Genomic DNA, 14,016 nt, shown 5'->3' with positions numbered 1-14,016 from the left:
ATTTTCTATATAAATTATATAAATTTCATTTCGTTCGGGGGGGCGGTAAAAAATTTTCGGGGGAGGGGGGTGCTTCGCCCCCCCCCCCCCCCCCCCGAAGAGATGCCTGGAAGAAACTCTGGTTTCCGCTATTGATCACAGGGATGGCTGTTTAGGGCCGTCCCGCGATCGGCTTGACCGGTGGGTCGCCATTCAGCTGACCGGTTCAATAAGTGGTTTCGCCACACCCAGAGTGATGTAACAGCTACGGCAGCTGTAGTTCAAACTCCCGGGGTGTGCTAGGAATCCCGCCCCTATTATAGCCCTAACGCATTGATCGTAACTACCCCTAGTTACATATATATATATATATATATATATATATATATATATATATATATATATATATATATATATATATATATATATATATATATATATATATATATATAACCTAGAGAGCCCAATAAGAGTTAGCAAAACGATTACCCCCACCCCAAAAACTTAACAATCGGTTGTAAATTGGGATCGTCGGGAATGGTTGCTAAACCGAAAATGCTGGAGAGACAACTCCAAAATCAAACAACTCCTGCCTTGTGTGTTGTTCTTGGTTGGACAAAGGCTATGGAAGCAAATAAAAAATGAAAAGCAGGCTAAAATCGGGAGTCAACGGCCTAAATGGCGCATAACCAGCTAACACGTATACTTTATTGCTTTGGATGAAATCCTTTCCAATACTAAAATTAAGAACGAAGAAGAAAAGTTTGTAAAATATGTAAAATGAAGATGTGCTCAATTTGCCAATTTAACAATTGAATACTTGGCATTTGTGAGCTAGGAACGCTCGAATGTGATATAAACATCACAAAACTGCATTGAAAGTTTTTTTGGACGATGTTGTTACCAACATAAATTATCTTTAAAAACAAAAGACACGGTGCAAAAAAAAGGCAAAAGCATTTTTTTTTTCAAAGTTCAATATTTAATAACAATTAACATAAACATCATTACATCGATTTAGATACATAAACTCAACCAATAATTTTTTGTATTTATTTAATTTTCAAAGACATCCTTAAATTAAATTTACTACATATCTCAACCGCTATAACTGAAACTCTGAATGTTTTGATGTAACATCTATTTAAAACAAATTGAAAGTTTGTCCCCGGGCGCCACTTCTGGGGTCAGTTGTATAAACCTGTTCAGGACCTTAGCACTCTTACAAGTGGCGTGTACCCTGGTGTGATGAAAAGACTAAATAATGTCTTCAGCTTGGCACAATTGTCTATTAAAATACATTTAATGCAAAGTATAATAATGTATATAATGACATTACAATCTATTGGTAGAACTATAAAGTTTATAAATAGATTGCTGTAATAATATTTTATATAAGACATTAATCAGAGAAATAACATAGACTATACTTTTTATTTAGTCTATTAAAATACATTTAATACAAAGTATAATAATGTATATAATGACATTACAATCTATTGGTAGAACTATAAAGTTTATAAATAGATTGCTGTAATAATATTTTATATAAGACATTAATCAGAGAAATAACGTAGACTATACTTTTAATTTAGTCTATTAAAATACATTTAATGCAAAGTATATAATGTAAATAATGACATTACAATCTATTGGTAGTGTATAAAGTTTATACATTAGATTGCTGTATTAATATTTTATATAAGGCATTAATCAGAAAAATAATGAGACTATACTTTTAATTTAGTAAAAACAAAAAGGTAAATCACATTTAACAATATAAAAATTAAAGAAAAACAACCCATTAACCAATCAAAATTAGTTTTGAATTTAACATTATATAGTAAATATATATTATATTCACACTTAAAAGGCAAACAATAAAAACAAAACCAATAACAAAAAAAAAAAGAATTTTTAAAGAATAATTATTACATTTTGTAAATTTAATTAATATATTAATTTACCACACTCATCATTTAAAAATAAATTAAAATTTATAAGAATAACCATTTATAAGTAATAAACAAAACGAATAAGTGTTAACTTAATAGACAATAAAAAAGGCTATTTAAAACATTTAAGCCTCAAAAATTCTACTTAAAATAAGCCATTTTAAACAAAGTAAATTTATAATTTTTTTTTTTAAAACCTAAGCAGAGTGGTAGAGTTAAAAAGTTAAAACTTAAATCTATATCTTTTAATAGCTTATATAGTAAGCCAAGTAATGATAGATTTGATAAGTTAATTGAAAGCTATCTTTGGTAATAACAACTAGAAAAAAATGGACAGCCTTTTTATTGAATATTTTTGACTGAAAATAGTCTTGGGTCTAACAATCATTAAGCTTTTTACTTAAATGATAGTTATCAGGCCTTTGGTTACTAAAACCATGGTTAATATAACCTTGCTAACTGTGAAATTTATTACCATAACCTTTATTACCATGCAGTTGGTATCCATGACCTTGGTTACCATGACCTTGTTACCATGAATTGGTTGCCATGACCATAGTTAACATGATGTTGGTTATCATGACCTTGGTTATGACCTTGGTTATCATGATCTTGGTGATCAAGACATTGATTGTCATGAAATGGATTGTTATAACGCTCCTATGTCCATAAAAAAATGATCTTGGCCATTATGTCCTTGGTTATCATAAATTTCATCTAAATGACTTAGGTCAGCGTGCCCTTGGTTACCATGACGTTGATTAAAATTACTTCAGTTACTAAGAAATGGATTATAATCTTGGTCACCATGAAACTGATTAAAATGACTTAGGTCAGCGTGACCTTGGTTACCAGGATGTTGATTAAAATGACTTAGGTCAGCGTGACCTTGGTTACCAGGATGTTGATTAAAATGACTTAGGTCAGTGTGACCTTGGTCACCATGAAGCTGATTAAAATGACTTAGGTCAGCGTGACCTTGGTTACCAGGATGTTGATTTAAATTGCCTTGGATACTATGAAATGGATTATAATCTTGATCACCATAAAATTGATTTAAGTGACTTAGGTCAGTGGGTTCATCATAACCAGGATATTGACTTAAATTAGTAAAACGACTTTGGTTACTATAAAAGTGATCATAACCTTGGACAGCTTGACCTTGATTATCTTGGATATCTGGGCCTAAGTAAGTTGCAGATTGATAACCTTGAGCTTGATAACCTTGAGCTTGATAACCTTGAGCTTGATAACCTTGAGCTTGATAACCTTGAGCTTGATCACCTTGAGCTTGATCACCTTGAGCTTGATTACCTTGTCCTTCAGGAATGTCATATGTTGGCATTAAATTAGCCTCTGCTTGTTCAACATATGCTCGATTTGTCTGACCTAGATTAGATTGATATGCTTGACCTTGATCAGCTGTAGCATGATGCGTCCTACCTTGATTAGCTTGACCTTGATCAGCTGTAGCATGATGCGGCTGACCTTGATTAGCTTGACCTTGATCAGCTGTAGCATGATGCGGCTGACCTTGATTAGCTTGACCTTGATTAGCTGTAACATGATGTGGCTGACCTTGATTAGCTTGATATGCTTGACCTTGATCAGCTGTAGCATGATGCGGCTGACCTTGATTAGCTTGACCTTGATTAGCTGTAACATGATGTGGCTGACCTTGATTAGCTTGATATGCTTGACCTTGATTAGCTGTAACATGATGTGGCTGAGCTTGATTAGCTTGATATGCTTGGCCTTGATTAGCTGTAACATGATGCGGCTGACCTTGATCAGCTGTAGCATGATGCGGCTGACCTTGATTAGCTTGCCCTTGATTAGCTGTAACATGATGTGGCTGACCTTGATTTGCTTGATATGCTTGACCTTGATCAGCTGTAGCATGATGCGGCTGACCTTGATTAGCTCGACCTTGGTCAGCTGTAGCATGATGCGGCTGACCTTGATTAGCTTGACCTTGATTAGCTGTAACATGATGTGGCTGACCTTGATTAGCTTGATATGCTTGACCTTGATTAGCTGTAACATGATGTGGCTGACCTTGATTAGCTTGATATGCTTGACCTTGATTAGCTGTAACATGATGCGGCTGACCTTGATTAGCTCGACCTTGATCAGCTGTAGCATGATGCGGCTGACCTTGATTAGCTTGACCTTGATTAGCTGTAACATAATGTGGCTGACCTTGATTTGCTTGACCTTGATCAGCTGTAGCATGATGCGGCTGACCTTGATTAGCTTGACCTTGATTAGTTGTAACATGATGTGGCTGACCTTGATTAGCTTGATATGCTTGACCTTGATTAGCTGTAACATGATGTGGCTGACCTTGATTAGCTTGATATGCTTGACCTTGATTAGCTGTAACATGATGCGGCTGACCTTGATTAGCTTGACCTTGATTAACTGTAGCATGATGGGAATGACCTCGATTAGCTTGACCTTGGCTGACTTGTGTTTGATTTGTGTGACCTTGACTACTTTGACCTTGATTCATCTGGCCATTATTCATTTGACCTTGATAAGTGTGACCATGTTTATTTTGACCCTGATCATCCTATTATGAAAATAAACATGCATATATGTTACATACTGGTTTTCTTTTCTCTAAAAGCTGCTAATGGTAATTAATAGTGGACAAATAATCAAAAGTAAGCAATTTATAGCTAGGTAACAACAAGTAAGAATACTACAATTTACATAATTCTTTCAATAATTTTGTTGATTAGTAATTCGTTTGTTTTTCTCCCACAAATGCTATACGTTGTAAAAAAATAAACGTATAGACATTGGTTATGGTCAATCTAATACTTAGAACACATGATTCAAGATCAATTTCAACATCAATATAAATGTCACTTGCGATTGACAACATTCAGCACAGTTATATATCTAATGAAATTGGAGTGGCTAAAATAAACATTAATAAATAACAATAATGCAAAAGTCATAACAATAGATTAAATCAACTTCACCCACCCTATTGACAGTGAAGTCTAGAAGGGTATCTTTACTTTTTATATTTTAAATATCATTTGTGAGTTAATTTAAAAACGATAATAATTTTTTTTAAAAATATAGTTGAAATATCTGTTCTTACCATGGTATATGCAGAAAAATCAAGCTGAAAGAAGTTCATGGGTTTAAATTTTGTGGGGTCCAGTTGACTTATTTTTATGGGTGAGTTGTATCGCCCTGTCCAAGTGCAATGAAACAAGGGCGATTGGTGCCGGCTGATGTGGTCTAGGCTTCTAAAGAAGTTTTCCAGTGTGGTGATGATGTTATGGTAATTCTTTGCTGCTTGTACGCTTTCTATCAAACACTGCAGACGTTTTGGCATGCTTTGTGTACTTTTTACCTGCAGAAAGGCTATGTGTTATTTTTTTACATCAAGATTAATTAAGTTTATTTTATGTGGGCGTACTTTCTTTATAAGGGATGGTATGGACAGATGGTAGAGTGTACGCCTGCAAATTTTAAGTCTTAAGTTCAGCTCCTGGTCTAAAGATGGTATTTACCAAAGTCTAGAGTTCAGATCATGGGCTAAAGTCGGTATATACCAAAGTCCACCCAACTCTGATTAGAGAAAATAAAGATAACTGAGCATAATGTTGACAACAATATCCCTTCATAAGTCGAGATCATACAAACAGATGAACTCTACTTCATTTTCTCCTTGGACTGCAAAGTCCAAAAATGTAATAATTTCCTTTTATTAAAGTTATTGCAAGAATATTTTCAAAATAGCAGCAACAAAACAATAATAATAGCACAAATAAATAACAGGCATATATAAATTTAAAACATCAAAAACTATTTTTTGAGAGATATTACTTTGTGTAGTTCTATCCTGATTAGCCGTTCAAAATCTCCAGGGACATAATTTCTTGGAATGTTGAGCAAGATGACAAGGGCCAGCACTAGAACTCTTTCAGCTAACAAGAACTGTGGCGGTTTTGATCCACACAATTGATTTACTCTGTTGATAAGGCTAGAAGAAAAGAGTTTAAAAATAACGTTTTAGAAAATAAGCAGTGCTTAAACAGATGTTAAAGGGTAGAGCACTTGACTGCTAACCCTAAAGTCTTGAGTTCAAATCTGGGTCCACATCAGTAGAATGTCCTGAGTCCACCCAACTCTGATGGGTACCTAACTCACATTTAGGAAAGTAAAGGTGGATGGGCGTAGTGCTGACCACACATTGCTTTGCCGAGGTCAAGAAACATATGAACTCTAAACAGGAATGTTTATTTTGTTTTACTCACACAGATACCAAAGTATTATAATTGTTAAACAAAACCATATTCCGATGTAATAACATGTCTAAATAAATGACTGGTTATTTTATTCCACTTTAATCATAAAAAATTAAACTGTGTAGTTTTCATAAAAGAAACTCTTACATTTTAAATGTTGCATTTTAAATATTAGGTGTTGCTATGCATTTTAGACAATAAATACAAAATTGCGTAAAAAATATAATTTTGTGTTTATGCAAGTATGTCCTTTATGTCTGCGTATGTGCTTGTGAATGTACTAGACGTGCACTGCTAGGTGTCTGGGGATTGCAGCAAAGAAAAAATTAGAAAAAAAGGAGGTTTAATATGACCAAACCTGCAACAGGCTGTATAAACGTCATATTCTCTTCTCTCCCAAGATGTAGCTTAATAATTATAATTTGTAATGCTTGAGACTCTTGGGCGACTGGCCTAGTCCCCAAGGCAATGTACAATACACCACTCTTGTATGTACATAGGTGTATTTGTTTGTAAATGTATGTAGGCCTATACTTCAACATCATTAATTAAATTACCAATCAACATTATTAATTTAATTACCAAACATCATTGATATAATTACCAATCAGCATCATTAATTTAATTACCAAACAACATCATTAATATAATTAGCAATCAACATCATTAATTTAATAACAAAACAACATCAAAATACAGTACAGGTTCTGGTGTGTGGGTATTGTAAGTAAAAACATATTTACCCATTAGAATTGTTTCCAATCAATATGTTAATTAGCTGATTCTGAATCTCAGATATAATTTTATGATCAATCCTGCTAGCTATAACCATTTCTTGTAATGTTTTTGGGCTATTTTTGTCTTGTTTTTCTGCCAAGCAGTTGTTTAGATTATGAATGTTGGCCAGGAAATATTTTGGAAGATAAAATTGGCATTTTGATGACTGGGATTTACTCCCCTGAAAAGTTAAATTTTTGCATTAATTACGAGACAAGCACTGACTGCCAAACAACTTATGGGAATAGAAAAATTAACAATACTATTTAAAATAATGAGAATAACCTTCATTTTTACAAAAAAAGTAATGTATTGCTTCTAAACTTTTAAAGTATAAGTAATGGTAGGTATATTAAAAGTAATATGTTATTCATGAAAAAAACTAATTCAAAAAACGCTATAACATTCTAGAACTCATTATTTCTTACATTTGCTATAGAGAACCATAAAGTACAAAAGTGAACTTCTATCCAAAAGATGACCAAATCTAATTTGGGCATTGAGATATGGCTGTCTTTGTCCTTCATCTCCATCAGTTTAACAAAAGCCTTACAGGCAGCCACTGGGTCATTGTCAGATACAAATTTTTCTATAGAATCCTTGCTCAAGGAGACGATTTCTAGTGTTTCCTGAGGATCAGTCAGATAATAATTTTAAACATAAAAAAAAATTAAAATAAAAATTCATTAAAATTTAAGATTAGTATGGATTATCATTTTAATACATTGCTAACAATGTTTTGGTATATTTGGGGTTCTTGATGAGACTGTTATGCTTTTTAATTTTGTTTTTCCTACCTCCATCTATCATCCTAAAGAGCCAAATTTTACATTAAATAACATCAATCCATTATTAATTCTAATTCTCCACCGCACCCCTTCCACTTCTATCATAAATGAAAATTAACATGTATTCATCATTTGTACTTGAAAGAAATATTCTAAACCACACTAATTCTTCTTCAACTCACACTTTTATATTTACAGGCAACACTTTTACTGAGAGATTACAGAAAAGCTGTATTGTTGTATCAACAATTAAAACAATTTATTGCACTTGATGTCAGTTATTTTCGCTAATCCCATTCAAGTCACTTGTAGATGAAATGCATATTTCTTAACTTCTAAAAAATGTCCCCAATACTTTGGTTTTACAAGGGCAATAACTTTTCTTTAAACAAGGGAAATAATAAAGTAAGAGTGGGATACTTTACCTCTTCATCAGTTCCAAGCTTGATTGAAGGAAACTTCAAATTGAGTAGTGAGGAAAAGAAACAGGCCTCAATAATCCACTTTGGTGTAGGCGTAGTGCTCTTTTGGGTGTAGAAATAACTGAATAGCAGTGAGAAAATTATTTAAAATAATAACAATGAAACTATTTTAAATGCATGTTTTTGTAGAAAATATAATGTTTCTGTAAAAAATGACAAATTAGCAATCAGTGCTATATGTTTCTTGTTTAATCTACATGAATCATTTGAATGCAGTTTTAAAATAAGACAAATTATATAAATTTGAGGAGGGGGAAGAAAAAAAATTAACAGCATTATGTTTATGTATAAAATGTAGATGATGGTAAAAATATATGAATAACAATTAAATAATAGGTGCAAATATGTGCAGTTATTTAAATATTATTTCATATAAATGTTTTGGACACAATGATTAGTCATACCAACATTAAGTATTTAATTGATATAGAGGCAAAGATAAAAAATTAGGGCTTAAATATGTTTTGTCCATCAAATAAATATTAAAAATTTATATTCTTTGAAACGTTTGTCACTTGAGACAACTTGCCCCTTTGACTTTTACCCCCACTTTCCTCTACATTAACAATATTAATTCTTTAATTGTTAAAATAAGTGTTTACCCTTACAATTAGTTGCCATATTTACATTGCCCTCATAATTAAAATGTCCTCTAAATAGTTAAAATGGTTAGCCTTTGATAACACTAACAAAGACGTATGTTAAATTAAATAAAATGTTTACCGTTCAACTTGTTTAAGTCCAGATTTCATTGACCTAACCTCTGATAAAAACTTTTGTATTTGGTCAGTTTCTGCTCTTCGAGGTGACACCCTGACTGGCAGCACAAATTCTAAAAACTCATGGACAGAATCCCAGTTGCTAATACTCAAGAGTTTTGATATGGACTTGGTTTTTGTTTGTTCACCAACTTTTTCTGATCCACTTTGGATATGGAAGTCTAGCATCAGCTGTAATAAGTGGATATTTTAGATTTTATGAAAGTCTAACATCAGCTATTGGCTGTGAGCAGGAGACTTCTTCTTCTTTGTTCTTAATTTTTAGTGTTGGGAGGGATCGAGCCTTATCTGCCAGAGGGTTTGAACTCGAGACTTTTTTCGAATTTATCAACCATGAGCTTTGCCAACTCGACCATGCTTCCATCACAATTAAGGATTACGTGTCAACTGGTTATGCGCCATTGAGGCCATTGACTATGATTTCAGCCTGCTTTTCTTTTTGTATTTGCTTCCATAGCCTTTGTCCAACCAAGAACAAACTACAAGGCAGCAGTTGTTTGATTTTGGAGTTGTCTCTCCTGGAAGAGTGGCTGTCCCCAGATAACGAGCCTCATCTGCCCGAGGGTTCGAACTCAAGAATTTTCGGTTTAGCAACCATGAGCTTTACCGACTTGACCATGTCGACCCCTCGAGCAGGAGACAATTTTAGGAAATATGGTAGACTAACCTAATCAATAAGTTTTGAAAACAAAATATAAAGAAAAACTATGTTGTCTTTTAATTTAACAAACTATGCAGAGAAAGCCATTTCAATATTCTTCTAAAACTGTGTATATTTTCAAGCATATGTTTAAATACTGTAAAGTAACCCTTATTTCAGAAATATTTTGAAAATGATATCTATACTTACTGATAAATTAAAGTTTAAACAGTGCACATTTATCATCCGTATTAATTAATTAGTTTTTTTAAAATATGCAGAGAAATTTATTTCTGAAAGTGTATACAAACTCTATAACACTTTGACAAATTTAACCCTTACACCAGAAATATGTTCTAATGCAATATCTATACTTACTGATAAATTAAAAAGTTTTAACAGTGCAAACTCTTCATCCATAGTGGGATTGGTATTGTGCTGACAACCAGATGTTGTACACTTAAAGCCCTCTAGATGTCTTCTACAAACTCTCTTCTTCTTTATGGCTGTCTGTAATGATTCTTTTACTTCAATAATCCACTGCTCCATTTTCTGGATGATTAGTCCCTCCAACTTAGTGATAGCCTATAAGGATTTGCATTGTATAAAAGGGTTTTTATTTTACTTATTAGTTATTTAGTTCCTTGTATAGTTAAGCCTTAAATCGTAATTTTGTTTTTAATTTCAAAACAAAGAACTGTATATATATATATATATATATATATATATATATATATATATATATATATATATATATATATATATATATATATGTGTGTGTGTGTGTGTGTGTGTGTGTGTGTATGTATACAGAGAGGGCAAGAGAGATTTATAGTATTTTGTAAACAAATGTTCAGGAGAGACACGGCTCTTGTAAATCTAATATGTGTAAAATTGTCTAATATATATATATATATATATATATATATATATATATATATATATATATATATATATATATATATATCGTGCGGCGTCAATTCGGCCAATGACGAAACGGCCCCGTCAAAACGACCCCGACAAAACGACCCCGTCAAAACGACCCCGTCAAATCGGCCCCGTCAAAAGGGCCAGCGACATATGGACCCCGTCATATAGGCTCCCGACAAATAGGCTCCCGTCATTTAGGCTACCGACAAATAGGCTCCCGTTATATAGGCTCCAGACAAAAGGGCTCCAGTCAATAAGGCTCCTGACAAATAGGCTCCCGTCATTTTGGCTCCCGACATATAGTCTCCCGTCATTTAGTTTTTTCCACAAAACGGCCCCCGTCATTACGACTCCCGACAAATAGGCTCCCGCCATTTAGTTTCTCCACAAAACGGCCCCCGTCATTACGACTCCCGACAAATGGGCTAGCGTCATTTTGGCTCCCGACAAAAAGGCTCCTGTCAATTTGGCTCCAGACAAAATGACCACGGACACAGTGACGTAGCTACCGTAAAGCTAGCGTAAGCAAGGCATGGGGGCCCAAGGCACATAGGGGCCCTTTTCCCTCATAAACAATTAAAACTTTTACAATGGAATTTTAATATTTGTTACATATAAATAATTTTAAAAAAGAAAAAGGTTAAAAGTTCCAAAAAGCCCCCCCCCCCACCGTTTCAGCAGTGGGATTCAGTGTTTGTGGGTCAAACAGAGCCCAATCGTTATAATAACACTACAGGCTATATCACTTTGTCGTGCAAGACATTGAGAGAATCAGCCTATAAATAAACTTTTTAGCAGTAGTAGGCAAGCATAATAATATAGTATAAATACAAAATCAGGACATATAAAATACAAAATGTTGCCTTCAGAATATTTATATATTAAAAAATATCCATCGTAAGTAGAAGTTGATCTCTTCGTTTAACTCCTCTGCAGCCTAACGCAGAGGCGTAGCGAAGGCGAGGCGGGGGCTGCGGACCGCAACGGGTGACACCATTTAGGGGGGGGGGGGTGACACCAAAGGCAAAAAAATGTAAAATTTATAGAATGAAATGCCATTTTCCAGATCCATTAGTTAAAGTTAAATAGTCTTCTAAGTACAAATCGAAAATTATATCAAGAGGGGGGGGGGGTTGTGACACCACGACGTAAACGTAAACTATAAAGAAAACAATGCTACATCCAACTGTATTATAAACAGACTGTAGATAAACATCGTTACTATTAAGATGCAGTGATTAAAGCTTAAACACGTACGTGTACCAGTATGTGGCATATATATAAACTTTAGGCCTATGTAGGCCGACACACACACACACACACACACATATATATATATATATATATATATATATATATATATATATATATATATATATATATATATATATATATATGCTTTGTTTCCTGGGAGGGGGTGACAATACGACAATACGAAGTGCCGCACCGGGTGAGACCCGACCTAGCGACGCCACTGGCCTAACGGCTGACGAAGGGGCCCACTGATAATTTTTGCATAGGGGCCCAAAAATCCTAGCTACGCCACTGCACTGACAATACCGTTTCTGTAGAGACTAAGTCTCCCGGCAAAGCGGTCTCATTGAATATGACATCTTCCAGTGGGACCCCTTCATCAATATTCTTTAGAGTTAGCTTATCCAACACTCTTATGTAATACAACGTATGCATCTCTTGTTCGGCAGGCCATATTTTTATATTAGTTTATCTATTATAAAATATAGCATGTTTTAATTTAAGGGTCATCTATCTATGACATCCATAATTGAGTCGGTCATAGGATGTTCGAACTCATTGTGCGGGGAGAAGGGTCCACGCTGTACCTTCCTAACTGCAATATGCTTGTACAGGGGCATAGCGAGGGGGGGGGGGGGGGGCGGGGGGTGCGGACCGCACCGGGTGACACCATTTAGGGGGGTGACACCAAGGCAAAAAATAGCAAAATATATAGAGAAAAAGTTGAGGGGGTGGGGGTGCAAATCGAAAGTTTGGGGGGGGGGTGCAAATCGAAAACTTGAAAGTTTGTCCCCGGGAAGGGTCGCAACGCCTCTGGGAGGGGGGGGGAAACCATTAAGTGCCGCACCGGGTGACACCCGACCTCGCTACGCCACTGTACTTGTAGGTTATCAAAACAAAATGCTGTTATCATGTTAACATCATGTATATCATACATTTACACTTCTGTGCTCGCTTTTAAGCTTTTAAACTTTAGAATTGGTGGAATTTAGCTGTTAAGGGCTCGATTTGTTTGTGAATTAATGTTGGTTCATGAAAAAATAATTTCATTCGGGCATTAAAAAGAGGTTATGGTGGTATTGGAGGTAGGACACAATGGTTACTTTTATGCCAATAGTGGTCATATCATTCATTTTTCTGGAGCCAATATGTCGGGAGTTATTTTGTCAAAAGCCAATATGTCGGGAGCCCAATTGCCGGGAGCCAATATGTCGGGAGCCCATTTGTCGGTAGCCAAAATGTCGTGAGCCCATTTGCCGGGAGCCCATTTGTCGGTAGCCAAAATGTCGTGAGCCCATTTGCCGGGAGCCCATTTGTCTTGAGCCCTTATGTCGGGAGCCAATATGTCGGGAGTCCATTTGTCGGGAGCCTAAATATCGGGAGCCCATTTGTCGGGAGCCTATATGTCGCAAGTCAATATGACGGGAGCCCATTTGACGGGAGCCAATAAGTCGGGGCCCTTTTGACGGGGCTATTTTGACGGGGTCGGTTTGTCGGGAGTCGATTTGACGGGGTCGTATTAACGGGGCCGTTTTGACGGGGCCGATTTGTCCCGGGCCGTTTTGACAGGGCACCATATATATATATATATATATATATATATATACATGAAAATGCACCTTTTCAAAGCTGATTAGAAAGAATTTCTTTTTTCCTGTAGAGTCCTCCTTAAACTCTTCACCCAGCAGGGGGTTATCAGTTGTGTAGCAAATCAAGTTCTCAGTCAGTGAATCAAGCTCTAGTCCAAACAAACTCAGGTACATTAAACTGAGCTGCTTGCTCTCTGAATGGGCCTCATTTATTGTTGTTATAATCTGTTGAAACACAGTTTTCCAGTTATTAGTTTACTATCATTGTTTGTTTTCTGTTTCTAATAAATTAAATACACTAAATCTAGAAAATGTCCTGTTTTTACAAGGTTTTATTTAACTAACTTTCGTTGACTGGTTAAAAGTCTTACTTAAAAAGTTCAAGTACTATACAATCGCATGACAAAATAACTATCGCGCACCAAATGAACAAAAACAATGCACATATAATAGCACAGAAAATTGCATTTTAAATAAGAAATTTTAGTTAATTCATTAAAAATTCAATAAGCATCCAATTAGGTCAAATTTGATATCACATTGCATTGTCATCAGATCTTGACCCACAA

At 34.9% G+C, this 14,016-nt stretch overlaps 1 protein-coding gene across 1 annotated transcript in view; it reads right to left on the bottom strand.

Moving 5' to 3' along the window:
• Nucleotides 1-2,283: 2,283 nt before the first annotated feature.
• Nucleotides 2,284-14,016, bottom strand: part of LOC131954902 (TPR and ankyrin repeat-containing protein 1) — a gene marked incomplete at its 5' end in the record, with an annotated part of 33,705 nt that continues 21,972 nt past the window's right edge. The window contains 10 exons of the mRNA XM_059318722.1: nt 2,284-3,173; nt 3,219-4,509; nt 5,053-5,310; nt 5,787-5,943; nt 6,952-7,166; nt 7,414-7,614; nt 8,199-8,316; nt 8,979-9,205; nt 10,053-10,259; nt 13,478-13,672. Coding sequence (XP_059174705.1) covers nt 2,707-3,173; nt 3,219-4,509; nt 5,053-5,310; nt 5,787-5,943; nt 6,952-7,166; nt 7,414-7,614; nt 8,199-8,316; nt 8,979-9,205; nt 10,053-10,259; nt 13,478-13,672 — 3,336 coding nt within the window. The remainder of the gene's footprint in view (nt 3,174-3,218; nt 4,510-5,052; nt 5,311-5,786; nt 5,944-6,951; nt 7,167-7,413; nt 7,615-8,198; nt 8,317-8,978; nt 9,206-10,052; nt 10,260-13,477; nt 13,673-14,016) is intronic.

Source organism: Physella acuta, unplaced genomic scaffold, assembly GCF_028476545.2.
Source record: "Physella acuta isolate Inbredline_101_S28 unplaced genomic scaffold, ASM2847654v3 ptg001038l, whole genome shotgun sequence".
NCBI classification, from domain to species: Eukaryota; Metazoa; Mollusca; class Gastropoda; family Physidae; genus Physella; species Physella acuta.
The sequence above is the reverse complement of the archived record's forward strand: the minus strand, read 5'-3'. Positions and strand labels throughout refer to the sequence as shown.